The sequence below is a fragment of the Poecilia mexicana genome, unplaced genomic scaffold (genome assembly GCF_051168715.1).
Source record: "Poecilia mexicana isolate PSO_F unplaced genomic scaffold, ASM5116871v1 scaffold_7, whole genome shotgun sequence".
Taxonomy (NCBI): Eukaryota; Metazoa; Chordata; class Actinopteri; order Cyprinodontiformes; family Poeciliidae; genus Poecilia; species Poecilia mexicana.
In genome coordinates, this window is record NW_028263376.1 from 20547688 (window position 1) to 20572194 (window position 24507).

At 42.4% G+C, this 24507-nt stretch overlaps 1 protein-coding gene across 2 annotated transcripts; it reads left to right on the plus strand.

The window, feature by feature from the left end:
* Window positions 1–1101: 1101 nt before the first annotated feature.
* Window positions 1102–23504, plus strand: baz2a (bromodomain adjacent to zinc finger domain, 2A). Of its 2 annotated transcripts, none has more exons than XM_014986481.2 (30): window positions 1102–1321; window positions 2330–2447; window positions 3750–4598; window positions 6268–8292; window positions 9374–9640; window positions 9987–10361; window positions 10451–10511; window positions 10708–10816; window positions 10957–11058; window positions 11795–12017; window positions 12105–12166; window positions 12252–12317; window positions 12411–12797; window positions 12876–13130; window positions 13219–13433; window positions 14467–14541; window positions 14657–14831; window positions 14904–14966; window positions 15049–15193; window positions 15605–16218; window positions 16301–16616; window positions 17333–17488; window positions 17576–17736; window positions 17865–17930; window positions 18588–18871; window positions 19685–19820; window positions 20209–20355; window positions 20451–20716; window positions 20832–20975; window positions 21859–23504. In XM_014986481.2, the coding sequence occupies exons 2-30, from the start codon at window positions 2330–2332 to the stop codon at window positions 22016–22018; spliced, it is 8022 nt and encodes a 2673-aa protein (XP_014841967.2). In that variant the 5' UTR covers window positions 1102–1321; the 3' UTR covers window positions 22019–23504. The 2 variants fall into 2 exon arrangements, with proteins under 2 accessions (XP_014841967.2, XP_014841968.2); XM_014986482.2 differs by having other exon boundaries at window positions 1105–1201.
* The last annotated feature ends 1003 nt before the right edge of the window (window positions 23505–24507 follow it).

Here is a 24507-nt window from a genome sequence, read left to right on the forward strand (position 1 = left end):
AATGTTAATGTATTTCATTGGGATATTATGATGGAGAAAAAAGGTTGTGGAGTGATAAAAAAAGATAACTTGTTTACCATTTTGAAAAATTTCCCAAAAGGTCTGGGAAACAACTTTTTTTAATTTATGGATTTATAACATTGAATGGTATTTGTAGAATGGCTCAAATGGCTGGTTGTGAATACGGAAAAGCAGTGGGTCAGCTGAACTGTACAGATTCATTGAAGAATCTCCTGTCTAAATCCAGACATATTCAGCTGAAAATATGTTCAGAGATGCTTTCTATACACCTCTATCTACCTTTAAAGTTAGATTTAAATTTTAAAACCAAATGTCAACCTCAATGCTAAAAGTACACCTGACCAAATTTGTACTTTGAGAACATTTGGGTAGCACATGTAGGTTCATGTGCACAATAAAATATTTTAGGAACGCAAATCTAGACCAACTTTTTTAAATTGAACTAAATGTATTCTACTTGCAGTGCTAATTACCTGAAAATTATTTTTAGTACTCATAATAAAATATGCTTTCTGAGTCGTAGCGCATCGGCGCTAGGACCCAGAAAGCACCTGGATTTAAGGCCTAGAATAATATATTAGCATACTTCCTCTTTAGGCCCGATTTCCTCACAGATTGCCATTTATGAGAAAATTGCCACAAGATGCAATAATGTAGCTTCCTGTTTACACACCCGACTGCAATAAAATAAAAGTTTAGAGCTTCAATAATCAATTTAATATTAAAAACACAACTATTACGTCTTTTTGAAGTAATAGTTCAAAAAGACTATTACTATTAAGAAAAGAAATTTCCTATTTAAATATTTTAAATAGGAAATATTAAATGAAAGAATTGCTCATTAATACGTGTGTTAGTCGCTAGAAATAATTATGTCAACTGTATTTTACAAATGTATTCTATATTCACAATTATTTTACTTGCTGAATCAAATAAAAAATGTTTTTTACTAAGTGATGAAATAGTTTGTGCCGTTGGCTATAATTTAAAAGGATATGTTTTTTGGCTTTATTTCCCTGCTCTGTGTGTATAAACGCGTCTTGAACTTTGTTGAAGTACTTTTACCGGATGTGTGTGCGCCTCATTGTTGGGACGTTAACGCGGCTCCAGCTTCACTCCGTTCTGTGATCATGGCTGCACCGGACCTCAACAGCCATGTTTGCTAATTTAAAACCCAAAGGTTAGGGAATAGTTGTTTATAATTTATCGCTGTGTCATCTTCACCCACGCTTACCCGTTAACACGGAGGGGGTTTAACGCCGTCGGCGCCTCCGGAACCCAAGGACTAAACAGAAAAAAGGTTGGCCTGTTTTGAGTGGAATATCGGTGAAACTTTGGATGGTGGCGGTGTAGGAGGATGATGCTCTGCAGAAATTGTCTGTGTGCGTAAACAATGTAACTTCATCTGGCTGCTAGCTAACGTTAGCCCGTCATCAAATGGGAGTATGCCTCCGTTTATTAATCCGCGAGTCTGTTTTTTGTGAGTTCGTTTTTATTTTTAATAAACCGGCTTGATTTTTTTTGCATTCACCACGGGATGAACCAGCGTGGTTATGGTACCTGCTAACGTCGCAGCCTACTTACTCCGGATAAGGATGCTATTAGTTAGCTTTATCTGTTAGCTTTGTTCTTTTGTGATGATGTAGCTAAATAACCTTGGGGGGTGCTAGGTTGATATTCTCTGTTACATATTCCGGGTATGAAAAGTTGCTGGGAACCCTTCGGACTCGCACTTTAATCTAAGATTAAGGATAAAATGGCCAGCACAGCCGTCTGGCAGCGCTTTAAAGTAGTGGCTGGTTCATTTGAGGGCGCTAAGCTAACGCGGCGCCTGCTGTTGCAACGGCCTCGTTGAATTAGGAAATCAAGATCCCGGAGGACTATCGAAAACTGGTAAACAGCCAGTGCTGTTGTCAACGGTTCTTTAAAATATCAATACATTATTAGTTTATCCCCTCGCCTTCCTCCACTGCCGCCCTGATGATGTTTCGTGCTTGTGTTTGTACCTGTAAAGAACATTTTTAGTCTGTGCCCGTATTAGCAGCGCCTCATCAGCGGTAATGATGAGCTCCTACCGTAATATTCGGCTTGTCCATTACACTCGCTCGGGCCTGGCATCTGCTGCTGCTGGCTGCGACATTTTAACGGCTGCTGCCGTTGGTCCCAAAATGCTGTCACAAAATCATTTAAACAGGCTGTATGAAACAAAACAGAACTTGGTTATTTGTGATTTCTTGAATTTTAATGGAGACTAACGACAGACTAGTGTTGTGATTCTATTTTATTTTATTATTATTATTTATTTTAGATGGACTCGAATAACCATTTCAACTATGGCACCTCAACAAACTCAGGACTGAAACTCTCCTCAGGGGATTCTCTTTATACTAACGGGTCCTCCATGAGTTTTCCTCAACAGGGGAAGAGTGAGTATAACATCATTTAATACACATGTTTCAAACTTAAGGTCTGGGGGCCAAATCTGGTCCGCCCTGTAGACTCTAGAGGGTCACATAAAATCTTCAACATAACAGTTGTGTGCTTAAATATTATTTTGTATTCATCAAATTAAAGCATTTTTATCTGTATTCTGCTACATTGGAAAGATGTTGAACATTATTTTAATAAGTACTCATCGAATGCAGAGGTAGTGACACAAGACTGTGTTGCTCCAAGAATAGGTTGTGATGGTCATATGCGTTTGCCGTTGGAGAGGGGTCAGCATTTGCATCCTGACTTGTCTGCAATTGCAAAAACTGTGACACGTTTGATTTGTTAACTGCTTAACAATTGTATTAAAATTGGGTTCAAAACCTTCCAGAAACTGTCAAGCATGGAAAGTTCATTTGTGCAGCATGTTTCAGCAACAAGGCAATTCAAAGTGCTTTGCAGTAGCTTAACAGGCTGCACCAGTGAGTCTTTAAAATAATTGCTGATGCCCTCCACAATCACATTTAGATAACTGTTGCGAAAAAGGCAAATTAGTATGTATTTTTTACCAAAGCACCAATATAAAAATTTGGCCTAACATTTGATATAAATACTGCAGGTATGGCTGATAACCATTATTTGCCAGTACTGTACATATTACATATATGTCATTGTTCTATTGACACCTTCAAAAAAAAACAAAAAAACTTCACCCCCTACTTCAGTTAAGCTTCCCAGAATCCTGCACTTCATCACTGTCACATGACCAAACAAATATCACATGACCAACTCCTCCCCCTGCCCTCCGTAGAAACGAATGGCAATAAGACAGAAATCGATATCAGTTGCTGATACCGGCTCAGTTTTATTTATCAGACTGATCTCTCTCTCTCTCTCTCTATATATATATATATATATACTGTGTAGGAAAGCTTAACAAGGGACAAGTGCTGCAAATTACACCATACGAATCATGTGTCTGTCTATATCAAATAAACCTAATGAATAAATGTTTTAAAAAAATACTAAAATTGTCTGATATCGATGTTGGTGTTAATATTGTGGATCCCTAATTTTTAAAATCTTGGTGCCTCTGTTTGTTGGTCAGTTTATGTATTGTAAAATATAGAACTTCTGGTTAATCAACTACCATGTAAAATTAAATAATTGTCACAACACAGAGAATCATTGCACACATTTCCTGAACTGAACTCCTCTTAATTTATTTCATGGTTTTAGGAATAAACATGTCTTTCTGTTTGAACAGTTTTTTTAAAGCTGTTTCTGCTCTCTAACAGATCTGAATGGCGAAATGAATGTGAATGGCGTCACTACTGTACACGGGTCGAGCGTGTCTGGTTCCCACCCCCCGTCAGCTCCTTACCCGCACATGAGCGGCCACCACCAGGGCGGCGTTGGCTACGAATACCTGTGGGGGGGGCTCCCTCAGTATGGCCCCGGCATGGGCTCGTCGTCAGGGCAGGGGGTCCACCAGAAGCAGCCGGCGCCTGGGATTACTCAGTCTCAGTCACAGCACCACTTCCAAAGCCACGGCCAGTACCAACTGAACGGTGGCGTGGAAGCGTCCCACCAGCCCCCCATCGCAGGCCAAACAAACGTCCCTCTAACAGGCAACAGCCAGTATTGGAACAGGAGCAACCCCACCCAACAACAGATGAGTTATAATTCCCCCAGCATGTATGGGAGCTTCCAGAGTCAGTCTCATCCTGGCGTTACGCCGTCCCCACATCACCAGCAGCAGACCTTACAACCGCCCGCCCATCAACCGTCTCAGCAGCCTCTCCTCTCCCACCATCAGTCTCACCATCACCACCAGCAGCAGCAGCAACATTACAGTATGATGACAAATGGGATGCCCTTCTACCAGCCCCCCCAGCAGCAGCTGCCACAGCAATCTCAGTCCCAGACTCGCATGATGCCCCCAGCTGCCCAGAACTTCAGCCCACCCCGCGGCAGCCCGCAGCACCACAGCTTGGGCAGAGGGAGCAGCAGCAGTCCTCTGCCGGTGGGGATGTCGCCAACACCAGTTGTGTCACCACCAATACAGGACTGTGGGTCACCCAAAGGTCTCAGCAGGGATCGCAGCCCCCACACTAGCAGTGCAGGGATGTCCTCTCCACTGCAAGGTGACTTTTTCTGATTATGATGGTCATGTTCTCGATGTTTCTCAGATCTTCATTTTGATATGTTGCACTGCTGCATGTTGTCATCGCCGCCTTAAGGTTGAAGACATTTTGTGTCTTTGATTTTGATGACAAGTCATACATTCCTAGTCTACAATCTTATTTCCTCCTTCTAATGTCTGGACATGAGTCATGCTCGTCATATGGTTTTATTTCTGCTTTGCCATTACTGACGTCGTCACCTCTGCTGAAAACTTGCACTTCCTTGTTAACAGAAGCTATAATGGTGATTGTGAAGTCTCCAAAGGAAAAACGGGCTAATTTGTAACTTTAATTGTGCTTCTACTGCATTATTAGGTTAGTTTCAGTTTTTACAGTCTGGCATTGGGGTAGTACCAACATACCACCAGCAGGTGTCACTGTTTTACTTTTTGAAAATAATATCATCCAGAAGATTTGTTTTTGGCGAGAAGCCCTTTTATTTACAGGAGGGGTGGGCGAATACGGACTTAAAATTTTAACATAACATCTTGTGGTACTATTATGATAACAGCAAAAGTGACAATAAGAGCTGTTTTTGTCTTTTTTAGGGAAACTGTGTTGCGCTACAAGCACAACAACTGCTCTTGAGAAACATTTCTGTTGATGATATGCTTCATTAAAAGTGTGATTTGTATCATTAAGTTGCACAAATTAATTTCATTTAATAATATATTGAAATATATCGGTATTTATTGATGCTCTCATTGAAAAAACATTGAAGAGAAAAAGTAAAAATAACAAACCTGAGCATGCGGGCATTTTTTTGCATTGATTAGAATTTATTGTGACAATGATACATCAAAATTCTTATAAAAAATTTATCATGATAAACAATATAATGAATACCCATCACTAATTTAGAGTGATATTTAGTTATATTTCTTATAAAGATGTGAAAATCCTTCTGTAAAGGTTGAAAAATCACACTCTAAAATTTTTAGAAAATTAAGAGATAATGAGAAGAGTCTCTCTTCTCCTATGATTACAAATATAAACATGTACAATTTGCTAATCTTCACTAATACCATCAAAAGACTAATTCGAAAATGTTCAACTACAAACCTGCCAAGGAGATTTGCTGATAAAAGATGAAAATGCGGAAAAGCCCCTCATCCCCACTGTTGTTTGATAGAGTATATAGACGACCTAAGACTTGCTTATGTTTGAAGGACCCTGGCAACCTTGTAAAACTTCAAATTTTAAAACACCAGGACAGTTGTAATAAAAAGATAAGTGGAGAAAAAAATTTAATTGGGTCATCATGTGATCTTCCAACAGAGAAATTGTTCATGAGGCACAAAGTCAACCTTCTTTCATGACTGTCTCAGTCCAAATACCTAAAACTTGAAGCACAAACCCAAGAAGAGTATGGAGCATAAGAGGCAAATAAGACTTTGACGTCTGTTAAACATTTTAGGAGACTAAATGATGTCCCTTTTTCCTCTCATTGAATAAATGCAACCAAATTATATTATAGATTGAACTTTTGTCTAAATCTTTCAACAAATTTGTCTGTGTCTGCATAATAGGATGTTGTTCATACAGAGATGAAGTACCAAATGTACCATTTATAAATACTTTTGATTGAGTCAACTAATAATTTTGACATTGTGATTCTCTTCTCCTTTAGGGTTTTCACGTGAAGCTGCTAAGGAAGTTGATGCAAGCCACGCTGGCGGTGAAAAACCACCTATTGTCCAGAGGTCACCAAAGACTGACAGCTACCAACTTAAACCTTCTGCTCCTCATGCGAGTCCTAAAAGCGATTATCGTCAATATTCCGATCAACCAGCAGCTCCGTATCCAGAAGTTACTGCCCCTGTCAGAGATGCAGTCGTTTCCTCACATCTCCAGCATGTGACCTCTCCACTTTCGGCATCAAGTTCAGGGGCCTCGATGTCTCTTATGAAGGCTTCGACTCCACCAGGGGTCTCCACTTCATCTGGATCTCCGTCATCTGCCTCCGGACCTCCTGGAGTGTTATCCGGTGATGTGGACGTGCCCTTCTCTTCGTCTTCTGCTGCTTCTTCAAGAATTTCCTCACCTCCTGTTGTAGTCCAAGGCCTGAGGTCTTCTACTTCGCGAGCGTCGGAAACATCGGCCCTAGGATTCAAGCTTCTGCCACAGGGGCACTCTTCCTCTCTGATTCATTCGAGTGAGAGCATATCTGTTGGCACTGTTTCTTTGGGCCCTCCTGCCTCGTCTTCATCCGAGTTTTTAATTGATCAAACCAAGTCTGTACTTCCTCCTACATCCTCTAAACCTACTTGTGTTTCTCCTTCTGCCGTCGTCTCCATCACTTCCCAATCGGCAACCGTCGCATCTCCAGGGTTGCCGATGTCTCACGGGTCCAAGCCAGTTTTGCCGCCATCTATCGCCAATGCATTTGGAGGTCAGCATGACATACCTGCTCCCCCGAGGTTGATATCTGCTCCTTCATCTTTGAGTACAAATTCCTCATCTCCCAGTGTGGCGTCTTTGAAGATTCCAGCGTCTTCACCTTCAACGTTACCTGTCCCCAGCTTATCAGTGTCTGCAGCAGGAACCCCTTCAGTTGGCAGTAAACTTTCTGAACCAACTTCAGCAACATCCCAGTATCGCAAACACACTCCTCCAGCTGTCGACACAAGTCTTTCCACTGCTTTTGCAGCATTGACGCCACCAAGATTGGTGAAAGCACCTTCTGTCACAGCCCAAACCGGCTCTCCAGTCCGACCTCCATTCACCCTACCTCTAACCACTCAAGCCTCCAGGACTGCACCGTTGTCCAGCCCTCCTGCCTTGGTTTACATGCCTCCGCCGATGGGGACGTCTTCTAAAGCTGTCGGAAACCCTGACTCTCCAAACCTCGCAGCTTCTTCTCTGACGTCAGAGCGTCATGCTCCCGGTGAGGAGAAGAGGGAAGTGGAAAATAAAAGGAACAGAAAACCAGAGGAGAGCCTATCCCAGCTGGATTCAGACCTGGTAAGGACTGAATCTCATGTGGCTGCGGTTGAAACCAAGAAGCCGGAAGTCTGCCAGTATAAATCTCCCACTGATCCGCCGGGAAAATCATTACAAGCGTCTGAAGGAAATCTCCAAAACGCTTCAGATTTAGAGGAGCACGAAGTGAAGAGCAGCATCCTCTCAGACGCAGCAGACTCTCCTGTGGTGTCTACTCCAATCGGAAAGCCCCCGCATCTCAAAAGCACAAGGTTACAACATCAACCCAATGAAGAAAGCTTTGACATCTCCTCTGAAATTTCTTCTTTTTATGACAAATCAACATTTGACTCCCCCTCTAGACTCTGTGCCAGCTCCATCTTAGAAAAGACCTCTCATATTGATGGCGATGCCTCGTTTTTAGGTGATTCTTCTCAGTTTGACACCTCTCAGCTGGACACCACGTCCTGCGTTGAGCAGGGCCAGTCTGCTACGTTTGACAGCTCTGGAGAAGGCAGCTTCTCGGTGGAGGACTCCAGAGATGACGCCAGGGAGTCGACCAGGGAAGAGGAAGCCTCCGAGGTGGAGGCGACCAGAAACAGCAGCCAGGTTACAGAAGGTTCAATGCTGGAGTCGTCTTTAGATACAACCACTCAGACCGGAGACTCTGCTGCTGACTCGAGCCACTTGAACAACTCGTGTTTATCTGCATCGTCTCAGCCAGTTTCTCAAGGTACATTGAAACATTTCTGAATTTAAAGTTAGATTTTAAGTTTAAAAGTAGTTTTTTTCTCTTTGTCTTCATAGAGGGTTCCTAGGTAGACCAGAGAAGTATCACATAGTCTGATATTAAAATATTATCTATATCAAGTGAAGTTTCTGTCTTCAAATCAAATGAAATTGGTGTCAAAATTTTGTGCTGGTTTGTGAAGCAAAAACATTTTTTGTTTATGCCATTGTCACTTTAAAGCTTTTAGTAAATGTTTCCAGAGGTCATAAAAGGTCAACCAGTACCAAACAACTGCTACAAAAATGTGAGTTGCAAAAAGATGGCAAAGTTAATTTATATACATTTTATGTTGTATATATAAAATGTTTTTTTTTTCCTTAAATCTTAATTATAAGAGCACAAACAAACATTATTGCTGCACCAATGTTCCAATTGTGATTGACAATTTGTTTGATTTTGTAAATAAAGACAGGCCAGTTGTCCCTTAATGACCTCTGGAAATCATTTATTGATAGCAGCACAAACAAAAATGTTTCCTGCACAAACTTTTGACACCAGTTTTATTTAGTTTCAGGGTTCCAGGGGCGCATTTAATATCTGTAACGGATTTTAAAAGTAACGGCTTCAAACTGTGCTACCCATCTGTCTTCTGTTTCTATATTGATTTTTAAAAAAGGCTAATTTCATTCTACAAGAGGAATAATTTGTTCTGAAATCTGGAAATAAAAATAAATTTCAGTTGAGATTAAAGGTTCATAATAAAACATTTTTTGTTGTGCATATTTAAAAAAACTTTTGCGGCTCTATTTTGTGTCTTGGATGAAAAGGTTGCTTCAGTCTTATTGGTTGCTCTGTCCACCGCTCCTCCTCTTTTTTTTTTTTTGTTGTTCATATATTTAAAATCCTTAAATTTTTGCTGTAAATTCAAGGTGAAAATTTCTATTCATGCTTTGAAAATTGCTGTTAAAAAGACAAACTCAGGAAATTTGACGTAAAAATGTGCAGGAACACTGTATCTCCAATATACTTGGATGCTGTTGCTATGTGAATTTTGCAAACAGTTTGTTGTTGTTTTTTGTCTCAGATTCTGAAGGAGGCTGGGAACCGAGCGGACTTGATGCACCAGACTCAGCTGGACCCGTTAAGAGCAGCGCTGACGACGCAACAACCCCGAGTTTCACAGTGAGGGAGGACAACTTTGTCGCCTTTAGTACGCCGGCAGAAAGCGCCGCTGTGCATCCTCTCCAACCGGTAACCGGGCCAACCAGCGAAGCTGCAGGAGATCTTCTGAAGACCACAAGCAAACGACGCAGACCTCGAACTCCAAAGACAGTGCTGGTTACCACTGCAGGTATTCCATATTCTGATTCCTAAGTCAAAGTTAACATCAGATTTCCTTTTACTAAGTAAATCCTGTCTGGGAAAAAAGTTGAAATTGATCAAGTCATTGTTTTAAACTGAAAATTGAATAAAACATGAAAAATATAAATTGTATTAAAATACCTTTCTTAATCATTTATTTTTTGTTTTAATTTTTACTAATAAAAATAGTGGAGCTGATATAAGTTTGCCCACATGCTAAAGAAGTTAGCTTTCTGCAGACCCTGAGGTCATCTACAGCATTCCTTTATTAATTTATGGAATATGCAAGAATGGTAAATGTTGGCAATGCTGTAAAAAAGTTTTTTTTCCTTAAGCTCCTGGGGAGAACTTGCGAAAGCCTCGGGTTCGAACACCCAAAGCGGAGAAGATGAAGACCGACGAAGAGGGAGGGATGAAAGAGGAAGGAGCCGTGGGCAGAAAGAGGAAGAAAACGCTCAAGGTTGATGTTAAAGAAACAACAGAGGCGTCAGGGGAGGCTGGCTCTCTCGCACAGGAGGTCGACCCAATAACGGCTGCAATTAATGCCGTTCTGGCCAACGCTTCTGCCCTGAGCACAGTGGTGCAGAAACCCAAGAAGATGAAGCGGGTCAGAAAACAGGACCAGGACGGAAGCGCGGCAGGAGCTCAGAAACGAGATGCAGAGACGACTGCTGACGACGCTGACGAAAACGATGACAGCTCCACTGCAGGTAATGAAGCAAGTCCGCGGATTTGTACGTATTGGGTCACATGGCTCGGTTCCAGGTTTGGTTCTGATTGGGCTCTCTGTCTTAAACAGGCGAATCGAACAGAAGAAGGGTGGCATCAGAAGAGCAGGTCCAGTTCCCGCTGCAGCACGGGTAGCGATCCAATTTTTACAGAAGTTTCCTTTAAATCCTGGGATGAGTTGGAGAATCTGAGTCATTTTATGGAATCGTTTATTTAAACATTATGTAGAAGGAAAACCTGTTTGTTTACATTAAAATGTCTTATGAGTAGAAACTGTTTCCTAAATGATGCTACTCCAAATTTACACCAACCCCTCTTAATTTTCAGGTGGAAAAGGGAGATTCGTGTGAAGAAAATGGATAACCGCATGAAGGGGGAAACTTGGTATTACACTCCATGTGGAAGGAGGATGAAGCAGTTTCCAGAAATTATCAAGGTGACTTTTGCTATTTTTAAGACGCATGTGTTTTTAAAATCACATGCGTCTTCCTGCTCTTAACTCTGCATCTGTTTTTCCCTAGTGGCCTTTATTTTCCTCTTTCTTCTGTATTGACAAACCTTATTATTCTCTCTCAGTACCTCAAGAAACACTCGGATGGTGTGGTCTCCAGAGAGCACTTCAGCTTCAGCCCACGCATGCCTGTTGGAGACTTTTATGAAGAAAGAGAAACTTCAGAGGTAAAACTTTTTTTTTTTTTTTTTGGTTAAATCATACCTTGCAGAAGTATTTAAACCTCTTGAGCTTTTTAATTTTCTTTCATTTTATTGGACTTTTATGTGATGGACATAAACTGAGCATAACTGTGAACTAGAATGAAAATGATTTTAAGAAAAAGCCTAAGGTGCAGCGTTCATTTCCGTCCCGTCCCTTTTACTATTGATGTCCCTAAATACAACCAGCTACCTGCTGATGTCACCTCATGAGTAAGTCAAGTCCACCTTTGTGTAAATTAATCTCTGTATCAATGCAGCTTTTCTGTGAAGGCTTGAAAGGTTGAATAAATAACAAAGGCTACAAACTGAGGCATAGGTTTTCTGCTAAAGAGCAATGATTCAAAACCTGCAGCCAAAGTCATAATGAAATGGCTTGGATCAGAGATTAAGTCATGTTAGAATGGCCCAGTCAAAGTCCAGACCTGTTTAACTGAAAATCTGTGGTACGACTTGAACATAAATCGGACAAAAGTTGAGTTAATCTGCTAACAAAAATGGTTGAAAATGTATGTTTTTGTGCATTTTTAGCATAATTACAGCCCAGACTGTGTTCTTTCAGTAAATTGTCATTCTTTTGAGTCTGTATACTCAAGATATGACACAAAAATAGTTTATTAATCAACGACTGAAAAAAATCGATTAATCCGATTTGAGTCCTAAAATGTGCTGTTGAAATACCGTCCTTGTGTATGTGTCACAGGGTGTGAAGTGGGTCCTGCTAGCTAACGAGGAGGTCCCATCAATGATCATGGCCATCACCGGTCGGCGTGGTCGACCTCCGAACCCTGACAAAGAGAAACCCCGCCGGATTGGAGCCCTGAAGGCGGGACAAGCGCGCCGCCCGGGTAGACCTCCTAAATTCAACGCCGTCGACCTCCTCAGCAAAGTTGACGCCAAGCTGCTAAATCGTCTGGAGGCCAAGGGTGAGCGAATGTTTGTCGTTTTGGCTCCATTATGCAAGTCGTTCAAAGGAGAGCAGACGTGACTTTCTGCTGTTTCTGGATTTCCAGAAGCTCTCACCGAGGAGGAGAAGGAGAAGCTAGCAAAAATCAAAAAGAAAATGAAAAGAAAGGTACGACCTCCTAGCTGCTTTCTTTCACAGTTGGTTCGTTAAACCGTTCAGATCTCATTATTCTGTTTCTGCTGCTCCGTCGTAGGCCCGAATGAAGAGAAGGGAGGATTTAAAGATTAAGAAGATGAAAGAGGAGAAAAAGAAAGCAAAGGTACTTCAGAACAAGACTAAATAATATTTTGCCCTCCTGTCACGAGTGTCACTTCAGCTTCCTGTCAATATTTTCTGTTGTTCTGGCTCGTAGCTTGAGCAAGACGTCAAACTTCTGGAAGGCGTCGCTGAGCCGTCGGATCCAGCTGCTCCACAGCTCACGCAGTCAGAACCTGCTCCGGAACCCAAAAAGCCTGGCCGCAGGAGAGCAGCCAAAGTTGAAGCCGCTGCACCCGCCCAGCAGCCGTCCGACGAGAAGGTGGTCCAGAGCAACAGGGCGGCCAGCGCCCGGAGCAAAGCCAAGGCCTTGGCTAAAGCCCAGGCGGAGGCGGAGGCAGCAGCGCAGGCCGCTCTGGCGGCGAAGAGGGCGGCGGAGCGGCGAGCGCAGGCCCAGAGACGCCTGGAGGAACGCAAGAGGCAGCAGCTGATTGCAGAGGAGCTGAAGAAGCCCACAGAAGACATGTGTCTCACTGACCACAAAGTGAGTTCCTACTGAGCCCGGTTTAGTTGAACTCTTTGAATCTTTTGAGTTTTTAAACTAAAACTCTACGTCCTCCAGCCTCTGCCGGAGCTCAGCCGTGTTCCCGGTTTGGTTCTTTCTGGAACGGCGTTCGCGCATTGTCTGGCGGTGGTCGAGTTCCTGCATGGCTACGGAAAGATAATCGGCATCAACGTGCCGAAGGACATTCCCAGCCTCTCCACCCTGCAGGAGGGTCTGCTCGGTCTGGGCGACAGCCAGGGGGAAGTCCAGGACCTCCTTATAAAGCTGGTGGAGTCAGCGCTTCACGATCCAGGCCTCCCGTCCTACTACCAGGTGAGTAAGCTACTTTAAGGCAAGCATTTTTAACACATGAACAAGCACCAACATGTTTTAATTCACATACTCTAATCCCAATTCACAGTCCGTGAAGATACTTGGGGAGAAGTTGGTTGATTTGGAGCTGACCCGCAACACGGTCTCAGAAGTTCTCCGCATCTATTTGGAGTCTCACGGCTACGAGACGGAAGTGTGCAACACGCTGAGGACCAAAACGTTTCACATCCTTCCTCCCGACACCAAGGCAGCCATCCTGGGTTTCCTGGTGGAGGAGCTGAACAGCAGCAACATCGTGATGAGGTCAGGCCCGCGCAACTTCCTGCTCTAATAACACCCAACACAAGTTCAGTTACTTTCCTCCCATTAGCTTTAAGGTTTTAATGATTCATCTCAACTTATCTTGTTTCTTTTTTATATTTTGAAAATAAGACAAGTTTGAATTTATTGTGGGTTTTCTCTAATCCACTACATGCACCCCATAAAACATTTGGTAAAATGTCTTTTAGGAAGAAACCGCAAGCTTTTTGTAGCCATCAATAAGATTGTTAGTGAAATTCTGACTCAGTATTAGACCACTTATCAGAACTGCTTTTAATTTAGCTTTAAAAGTAGTTCAACAGGTACACGTATCGGAAGCTTAATATTGTTCTGCTTCAACCACACCCTCATCTCACCCCGTTTACAATCTACGTTCTTAGGCTGCGATTACCGCTAAATATACCTTGTATTAGTTAGCACCATCTACTCTACTTGCTGTGGTTTCCTGGTTCTCTTTTCTCTCTTTCTGAAGGAGTAGAAGCTGACATCTATGATGTTTACTTGTATCCTGTTGATTTTTCCTTCTCTCCTCTAATCTCATTTCTTTCTTTTCTTTTGACCTTTTACTCCACCTATCCCTTTCTTATTATTTTTTTTCTCTTTTCATTCTCCACTTCCAGTGCATTTGGAGCGTTGCAGTGAAAGCTGTAATGCTCCACTTAGGAAAGTAAGTTGAATATTTATAGACTTTGAAACAGAAATCCCTAGCAGGAACCCAACCAGTCGAAATGAAAACCAGTTTTCATTTCCAATGGTCAAATATGAAACCAGAATTATGCCGGAAGCTTGAAGGCTTCAAAAATGTCAACTTGATAAATGACATTTGACCACATACGAATGAGCCTGTCTCATTATATTTAAGTCCAAATTTATATTTTTGATCTTGTTTGGATTAGAGAAAATCCACATTGTAATGAAATTAAATTAAAAGCCGAGAATTAAGGACATCCATGCAGGTTATGGATGTTTGTAGCTATTTTGATGTTCATAACATGGCTGACTTTGTGTGTTTCAGTGACATTGACAACACGTTGGAGAACATGGCAACATACAGGAAGAATAAATGGATTATTGAGCGAAAACTTCGCAAGTATGATCATTTCTCCTCCTCCCCAATTTTTCCTTAAAAAGTGGAGTCCTCTGATTTTATCAGATGTCCATTAAAAACTAAATTATGTCACTGATGTTTGGATTCTCCCTGTCAGACTGAAGTCGGTGCTGGCACGTCGCACCGGACGCTCGGAGGAGGAGCTGTGCTTCGAGGAGAGGCGGCGCAGCGCCAGAGTCGCCGAGGAGGAGAACTTCAGTCTGGAGGAGAGCGGATTGGTCCTGGAGAGAGGAAGCAGGCGCGCTCGCAAAGAAGAACCCAAACTCAGCGATGTGCGCATCTGCTCTTGTGTTTTAGAGTTAAACCTCAGCCGCCATATTTATCCAGTTTTCTCTTTGTTGCAGAGTGAGAGCCCCACCACTGCCAGCATTCCTGAGCTTGAAAGGCAAATAGATAAGCTAACTAAGGTAAGCCTGACACAGCTCAGACACGGCTGCTTTTGTTTTGGCAAAGACTAAATCAGATGTTCTTTTTCTTCTTCCTCTGCAGCGTCAAGCGTTTTTCCGTAAAAAGCTACTCCAGTCGTCTCATTCCATGCGGGTCGTCATGCTGGGTCAGGACCGTTACCGCCGCAGATACTTGGCCCTTCCTCACCTCGGTGGAGTTCTGGTGGAGGGACCCGAGGAGCTGCTGAGTGAGTCCGAGGCTCTGCTGGGCTTTAAGGCTTTACTCTCGTTTTCTATAGGGTGTCTGCACATCCTTAAAAACTTCGAAAAAGCCTTGCATGTAAAATTAAGACCTTAAATGTCTTCAGTTCAGTAGAAAAAAGTAATTTGGCTGTACATAACTAAATCACAGGTCTTAAATTTAGTCTTGGAACAAATCTCGTATATTATATTTGTATTTTTTTCTCATGGGACTTTTCTGTCAAGTATAAGTTTGCAGGCACCTCATTGCATTCTAGCTCGTTAGCTTTTTTGTGCTCATCATCATGGATGAAGTTTGTACATTTCTTTGGCGATGCAGGTCTGAAATTTCATTCATATTTGCCTTAACGTCTTAGAAAGTCTTACATTTCTTTAATTTTTACACCTCCATCTTGCAGCTTCAGCAGAAGTCTTTGTTGCCGAGGTTCCTGTCACATTCCTGAAAAAGGAGCCCAAAGTGGAAGAGATCCCAGTGCCAACCTCTCCACCCGCTCCCGCTTCGCCCTCTGCCACGCCGAGCCAACCTCAGTCCGCCTCTGTGGAAGACGACCCGCTTCCCGGCACCGCGTCCCTCATGAGCACACAGAGGGGCCGCGGACGCCCCCGGAAAATCAAACCGGAAGTCGAGCTGCACCTCCGCACAGCGAAGATCCGCCGGCGGCGTCGGAGCAGCGTCAGGTCTGTGGGAGAGGAGGGGCCGGGGTCGCCCAACAGCGGCCTGCTGGACCTCACTCAGGCGGCGTTCAAGAGCTGGCTGAGCCAGTCGCAGGACGTCATGACCAACGGTGGCGGCCCTGGGCCAGCAGGGGACGCTCCTGAAGGCGGCCGCTCAGAGGAGAGCATCAAAGAGATGGCGGAGAAGCACGGACAGTGGTTCAACCTTCTCCCCAAGCAGCCGTGTGACGATAACTCTCTGACCGAGCCCCAAACGCCGGCGTCACCGGGTTCCCCGCCCAAACTCCTCCCTCAGATCCCGAGTGCGCTGCCTGCGCTTGCTGCGCCGCTCATGGAGGTTCGCCACTGCAGCTCAAACACTTTTTAAAGCAGTTAATACTCGGAGCCGATATTAAAACCAGACCCTCTCTCCTCTTTAGCATGACCAGCTCCTGCCTACTTTGACTCCTGCTGACCCCGTGACCCCAGCAGCACCTCAGGATGGTCCCCCCGCCGATCTGGTTCCTGCTGCTCCACCCACAGCCTCTCCGCCTCCACCAGCTGCCATCGCTCCTCCTCCAGCTGCTCCGGTTACTCCCGGACGGCCCGCTCGGAGGCGCAGGCGGGGCAGCAGTCCGGCCCGCAGGGGGCCCCGCGGTGCAGCGGCAAAACGCCGCGGCCGCCCGCCAAACGCCGTGTTCCAGGAACTGGAGCAGCAATACTTCACACAACTGGTGGTGAAGCCCATACCAGCATGTACGTTGGGGTTTTTGTTTGTTTTTATGCAGAATAATGTGGCTGTTAAATAGTTTGTCAAAAGTGAAATATACAAGCTGCTTCAAAAGTGTTTGAATGTTGTTGCTTTACTACTTTAGTGCATTTCATTGGACACTTAGCCAACTTTATTTATATAGCACCTTCCAGCCGATGGCAATTGGAAGTGCTTATACATAGAAGTTAAGAAAAAACTCATCGAAACAGATTTAGATTAAACAGATTTAAATATAAAGTAAATTAAAAACTTGGATTAAGATTAGGCAAATAAAAAAACTATTTTTTAAATAGAACAGGTGACAGCATTCCTGCAGTGAATCAGAAGCTTGTTCCACTTTTCTGGTGTATAAAAACTGAATGCTGCTTCAGCATGTTTAATTCTGTGTTGGTTTGATTCAGCTGATCTTAAAGGTCTTAATGGTTTATAGCATTGAAGAAGATTAGATATGTAGTTTGGGCTGTTACTGGTAAGTACTTTGTAAACCATTAGTGAGATTTTAAACTCAATTTTATGTGATAGGCCAACACTAATAAGTTAAAAAATGTGGAGTTAAAGTAGAAGAATGCATGCTTTCCAATGCTTGTTGTATTGTCTTCTTACAAATACAAATCTGAGAAGTGTGGAATGGACTTCTGCTCATCCTAGCAGAGTCAGTCCTTCCTAAAATTGCTGTTGTGTTTCCTGATTTGCGTTCCAGCTATGGTGCGAGGATGGTGGTGGATCAAGGATCCAGAGGAGCTCTACCACACGCTGCAGGCACTCCATCCACGCGGCATCCGGGAGAAAGTTCTCCACAAGCATTTGGCCAAACACATGGAGAGCTTAGCTGAGATGTGCACCAAACCCATTAACGGTGAGACCACCTTCCTGTCCGCCTTTCCCTAGTTACCCCCCTGCACACCCGTCACTACGTCTCCCCTCACTTGTCCTCTCTGCGTAGATCCACTGTTTGAGCTGAAGACGGAGGACAAAGACGTGCTGCTGGAGGCGCTGCAGCAGCCCTGGCAGGTGCAGGAGAAGGCGATGGAAGTGGATGTCAGCGCCCTCCAGTGGGTGGAGGACCTGGAACAGAGAGTCATTGCTGCTGATCTACATTTAAAGGTTTAAGACAAACTGAAATTCACTTTTTAAAATGGTTTATAAATGTGTTGAGATTTCTAAAAACATAAAATGTAATAGTCGTGTGAAAGTGTTGATGTGTTTTAGTAACTGTATTGTTTGTCTTTAAGGCTCTTCCTCAGGGTGCTCTGAACGAAGCTGAAAACAGCACAGAAACGCCAGTGACTGAATTTCAGGTGAGCTCTCGAATGTTCAGACCAAAACAGCTCACCGTCTTTCTGCCAGGGTTTCTGTGGGCCTCTGAAATCCTTGAAAATGCTTGAATTTCAAGAAGGTGTTTTCAAGGTCTGGGAAGTGCTTGATTTCTGTATAAAGTCCTTGAAAGTGCTTGATATTTTATCTGCACATTTCTGTAATAAAGTTCAGTTCAGCTGTCAGGAGAAAATACACCTTACAGAAAGTCAAGTTATTATTTATATTGTGTTTTTAAGCATTTACCTCAACAGAAACCAATTTGTTCAATGCAATGAATATTTACTATTCCTAATGGCTCGATAAGTTATTGATCTCTGTAACTGAAATAAAGGTGTTTTTTTTATTTTATACATTAGTTATTGAAATTGGGAGACGACTTCTTCTTTGTTGTTAAATTTGTGTTTTGGTAAAACTACATTTTTAAAACATAAAATGATATATTTTAGTGTACATTGTCCCTGCTGTGTAGAAAATCATCACATGACATTAACAGTAATAAATGATGGCTGTGAATTGAAACTGTTTTTTTTTGTTTTTTGTTTTTTTTAAGTTAATTTGCATTGTTTTCATCTCCAAAGTGCTGGAAAAGTTTGAAAGCTTTCCTTGAAAAGTGCCGTGAATGTTTCCTCTCTTTCCAGCCTTACACCATCCCAGACCCGGACTCCACCCGCGACGACCTGCAGTACTACGAGCACGACGTGGACCCCCGCGACGACTGGATCGTGCGGACCAAGAAGGAGTGGTCCGGTTTGCCCCGCATCGCCACGCACCCGCTGGACCTGGCCGTGCTGCGGCTCGCCAACCTGGAGAGGAACATCGAGAGGCGCTACCTGAAGGAGCCGCTGTGGAACCCGTCGGAAGTGATGCGCCTCGCACCGCTCACCCCGACACCTGGAGAGGAGCTCTCTCTAGACGTGTTCAGGTGGGAAGGAGCGGTTCAGCATCACAGAAGATTTTAGAGACGTGTGTAAACGATTAATGAGAACAACCGTGATGAATCAGTTCTTTGAATTATTTATTTTGAGAAGGCAAAAAGTGAAAACGGGAAAGAAAAGTAAAACAAATGATCATGTTCCCTGGCATGCAAGATCAAAGATTCAAGATCTTGTGATTTCCTGCCCCTAATTCCTAATCGTCAGTGTATTTCGCAATTAAAGTAAACAGACTAATAAAAATGCCATTTTCTAAAAGAACATGTCAACACTGTACAAAAAATACACAAATTTTATATTTAATAGAAAAAAGTCCTGCCTATAAATCTGATTTACTCAAAACTCCTCAAATGAAAATTTCAGCATTATTCTTTTTTTTTTAATCCCATTAAACACCTTTTTGCTATTCAATTAATAATCAGTTAAAATATCAGTTAATAGATCATCCCTTCACCGTATTTAGAAAGTAGAAATGTCTGAGCTTTTCATATGTTCAGGTTAGATTGTTTTTTTTTAAGCTGCAGTAGCATGCTTTGCTACAAATGATCAATTGTGCACCAAAGAAATGTCATATTGTTCAATTTTAGACGAAAAATGTTGATTTTAAAAAACAAATGCATCATTTTTATCTCTAATATCTTTTATAGTATCTTTAATATTGTATAAAATAAGCTTAAGTTGTTAAATAAAAAATCTGCAGAATGTTTTTTTTGTTTCTTTTTATCCGATCGATCACCAAAATAATCATTAGTTCCAGCCTGATAGGCGTGTTGTAACGGATTTGTGGCCGTTTTCTGTTTCAGTCTGGAGAGTGAGATCACGTCTCGACTGCGGACGTGGCGACAGGCTCTGGACCGCTGCCGCAGCGCGCCGCAGCTCTGCCTCTGCGTGTTTCAGCTGGAGAAGGCCATCGCCTGGGAGAGATCGGTCACCAAAGTGGTGAGAAGACGTGTTTCATTGTGACGGATTAAGACAACGGAGTCGTTTTGGTTGATGGAAACTTGATTCATCCACACCAATCAGGTTTTCAACTGGTGAAGAAAATCATGTGGTACATTTTGACCCAGGCCTCTTCTGACTTTCACTGTAACTGTAAAGGTTCAGGTTTGTGGAGAGTATGAGGAGTAATTGTCCTCAAAAATAGTCTTTTGAAAAAATATGCATAAGTTTCTTTGAATTTCATAGTTGTGCATTACATCGTGTTGGTCTACGACCTGGATTTTTAACAAAATGCTCTCAGTCTGTGATTAAATATGAATATTTTTGCAGATTATCTACACACGATTGTCACTCTAGGCTTTTTTTATTATTATTTTTTTATGTGTAGACCTGCCAGGTGTGCAGGAAGGGGGACAACGACGAGTGCCTGCTGCTGTGTGACGGCTGTGATCGAGGTTGCCACATGTACTGCCTGAAGCCCAAAATCACCCAGGTTCCAGAAGGAGATTGGTTTTGTCCAACCTGTGTCCCTAAGGTGATTTGGAAGCAAAGAAAATATATTTTTGTTTCTATGTCCAACCATACCGTCTCGTTTCTGACATGTTGGATTTTTTTTTTTATTTGTTTAAGATGGAAGGGGAGCTGCAGAGCTCGTCCAAAAAGCGCACCAGGACGAAGAAGAGGAGGTATGAAGAGGACAGCAGTGAGGACGAGACCACAAGAAGACGCAGCGGCGGCATGACAACGCGGCACAAGGAGGCCCCTGTGCCTTCATCTTCATCGTCTACCCGTTACTCTGGAGACGGAGGCGGCGGCAGCAGCAGTAGCAGCAGCAGCAGCAGCAGCAAACGCCGGCGCATAACGACACGCAACCAACCCGACCTCACCTTCTGCGAGTGAGTCGCTGTTCAGCCCCGCCGGATTCCTCAAACATTGTTCCTGTTCTTCTTTTAGATTTTAAAATGAAGTCGATGAGATAAGTTGGTGATCGTTGGCTCAATTTCCCACCAGGATCATTCTGATGGAGATGGAGGCTCATGCAGACGCCTGGCCGTTCCTGGAACCCGTCAACCCCCGACTGGTGCCGGGCTACCGCCGCATCATCAAGAACCCCATGGACTTCCTCACCATGAGAGAGAGACTGCTGCAGGGAGCGTAAGAGAAGGGACTCTTGTCTTTTAGTTTTCACACACTGGATTTCATTACAGTTCAGATTTAAGGGAAATAATTCCCATAATACTCCATTTGACTTTAAACAAATTAATCTGTTAATTCAGGTGGATAATCTACTACTTGTATAAAGTTATGTATATGAATATTTTTTCAAAAATTATTGGCACCAATAATAATGTTTGAGATTACACATTCTTCGTCACTGCCTCCTCTCTCTACACAGCTAACAGGAAGTGGTAAAATATTTCAATAAAAAAGGGAAAAACCTTTACAAAAGCTGCTGAAACATCCATTGATGGATATTCCTTGCATATAAATATAAATATATTTGACATAATGTCTGTTTTTGTTCTGTTTAACATCCTCAACCCTGAAGGAATCAGCGATTTTTTTTTTTTTTTTTTTTTTTTTTTTTTTTTTTTTTTTTTTTTTATGTTGAGGGAAAACGAAAATATACTGGTGCAGCTAACTGAAATAATAGTATTGAAAAATTGAACCAGGTGAAGCCAAAACTGTGCAACATGGAGTTTTTTTTTGTCTGAAATGCAAAATGTTCATATTTTTTTCTACTGTTTTGACTTGATTTCTGCTTTGGTTGTGTTGATTTTTCAGCCAATTGCCTTTTTTTTGAGTCTGTATGCTCCAATTAACAATTAATCGATAAACTTAAGTTAGCTGGCGTATATTTCACTAATCGTTTCATCACTGAAACTGATTGTTTCATCCCTGGATGATCATATCCTAACTGAAATGTGCCACAGAGTATGTAGCTCTTCCAAAACGATATTAATCTTCAGACATGAAGGATTTGCTTGTAACTCTTCCTGGTTCGCGCCTCACCCTCCTCTCTTCTTCTCCTCTCCAGTTACTGCAGCTGCGATGAGTTTGCGGCCGACGCTCAGCTGGTCTTCAACAACTGCGAGCTGTTCAACGAGGACACGTCGGAGGTGGGCATGGCGGGTCACTCCATGAGGCGCTTCTTCGAGAGCCGCTGGGCGGAGTTCTACTCCAACAAGGACAAATAGGAGCCTGCCAGGTTCGGCCTCAGGGTGGCGCTGTGGACTGTTGCTGCACTTTCCAGTGCTGCAGAGACCGGCTGGAGTCCTGCTCCGGCCTCCTGTATTATCTCATGTATAGGTATATATGTATAGGTTTTGGCTCTTTGTCTGTTATCGTTTCCTGGACAGGTCGAATCTTTTTCTATCACCGTTCCCCCCCGTCTCTCCACCTCGGTCCCTCGTCCCGTGTTCCTCCCGTCGCGTCCCATCAGGCCGCTCGGCCGGCTCCACACTCGCACTGAAGGTCAGAGTGTGACCTTGTCACCGCATCCCGGACCTGCTCGGCGCCGCCCGATGACTGAACGCACCCAGACTCTTCTGAGCATTTCTTACCTGTTGTTTGGAAATGTAATGTAACGTGGTCTTATGCCTAGGAGTAACTTTTTCAATGGCTCACTATATTTTTATTATATATTCTATATATAAATATATATAAAGATTACAATAGCTGGGATTATTTAATAGCAATAGCTCGTAGTGAATGTGTACAGACGACCCAATAGAGATGTTTAGACATTTTATGAAAAAAAAAAAAAAAGGCCAGTGAAACTTAAAGGAATCTGTTGTTGGACTGTCACCAGTAGATGTTGTATAACCTCCACTTAAAGTCACACGCACACACACACACGACACCAGTGTATACGTAATTTTACCCACAACCTCCCCTGCTGCTCTTGTGGGAAACACTCAGAAGCTGGAGGGCTTTTAGATTCGGTCCTTTGTAGACTCGTAGACGTCGCTGTGAAGAGCAAAACGTTCTGCGGCCAAGAAGCGTTCTCGCACCTGTAAATAGGCTGTGCTGATTGGACACTAGGAGGGAGTTTTTGCTGTCGTCATTTGCAGGTTTTAGGAGCGTCTGTGCATGTTTTACACATCAAGTCCGCAGCTGCAAAGCCCGCTCTGGAGCGGGGTTTAAATTCAAGCTCACATTTTGTTTTTAGCTCATTACATTGGATTAAAAAAATAAAAATATTTAAAGCAGACTGAAGTTTGATTTTAAAAACTAGACTATCTCAAGAGCTGATTTTTGACGTACTGGGCGCATTTCTGCCTTCTTCCTCTGTCTCACATTCCTTTTCATTGGTTTATTATTGTTTATCTTTTTTTGGGGGCCAATGTATGACGCTGCACGGTTGGTTTGCCACAAAGGTGATGGGATGACTCCACAGCCTGGGTTTATTTAAACTTGCTCCTTACACTGAACTTTATTTTTTTCTTTTGCATTTTTCAGAAAATGTATTAAAAAAAAAAAAGACATGACAACCAAATGTGGTGTTAAGTGAATTTTTAATAATGTACAGTTTTGGTGACTTTAAATTTGATTCTTTATATTTTTAGGACCAATTCATCATTTTTAAGAGGAGGTATTACAGGACTCTGTTGTATTAAGGTGATGTAACACGTGTGCATCTGTAGAATGTACTGTGAGTTGAATAAAAACACATCTTGTAGAGAGGAGTTGTTCTGCTGCTGTTTCTTTGGTTCTTTTTTCACTTTAATTCTAATCAGGTACCAGAAACCATCTGTAAATAAAGATAAAATAAGAATGCATGTTTTAGCCGTTTTTCAGCCAAGATTGTGTCCAAACAAGAAATTTAACTTTGATTTCAAATCTTCACACACTTAATATTTCTCAAAAACCTAGAAATGGAAATGGAAATTTTTAGGGGTTATCTTGGATTCACAATTTTTTTTAAATAAGTGAAATCTTGTAAGAAAAATTTTCAATTTACTTGCTAAACATTTGTAAAACCAGCTAAAATTTCAACATTGATTATGTGCAAAGATATCGATTTTATAATTAATAGTTTTGTTTTGTGATTTTTATCCCTGCATTTATTATGTGCTTCAACATCAACGCGCCACAGTTCCCACAAGTCTGAACCGGAAGTGATCCGCGCCACAGAGCCGCCATCTTGTTAGGCAAGAGTAGCACAAAGAGTTGATGAACTATGGCTTTCAAAAAGTTTAAGACTTGATAATTGCTCTGTACTTGTATTGTTAGATATGAACCAGGCGGGAGCTAGTTCTTTATTGTCATAGCAATTCCATAGCAACTGTCATGACTGTTACGATACTTACCAAGATGGCTGTCAGCTACGAAAGTTCCCGAAAATATGATGTCACATCAGAGCTATTTATCAGACCAGCTGGAAATTAGCCACCTGGCTATAATCTCATGTATTTACATGTTAGCGTTCATTAATATGTTTTGTCCTTCCATGTTTTATAAACTTTGAACTTGACTGTGGAAAATGTTAAAATTATTTGTGTCCCATAGAAATATTGGGAGCATCTGTTATTTATTTTTTTTTTCTTCTTCTTTCTTTTGTTATTTATTTATTTTTTTCATAACATAAAAAGTCCTGCCTGGAGCACATGCTGCTGGAAACATCCTGCCGTCACTTCCAGCTGCTCAACTCTGATGGAGGCTCCAGATTCAAACTCACTAATGA

Excerpts from the sequence above, each read along its gene's own strand:
- baz2a (XM_014986481.2), top strand. The coding sequence starts at position 2,330 with ATGGACTCGAATAACCATTTCAACTATGGCACCTCAACAAACTCAGGA. Across the intron at positions 11,059-11,794 it reads AAGAAAGAGAAACTTCAGAG|GGTGTGAAGTGGGTCCTGCT; the intron begins GTAAAACTTTTT and ends TATGTGTCACAG. Across the intron at positions 20,717-20,831 it reads CCCGACCTCACCTTCTGCGA|GATCATTCTGATGGAGATGG; the intron begins GTGAGTCGCTGT and ends ATTTCCCACCAG.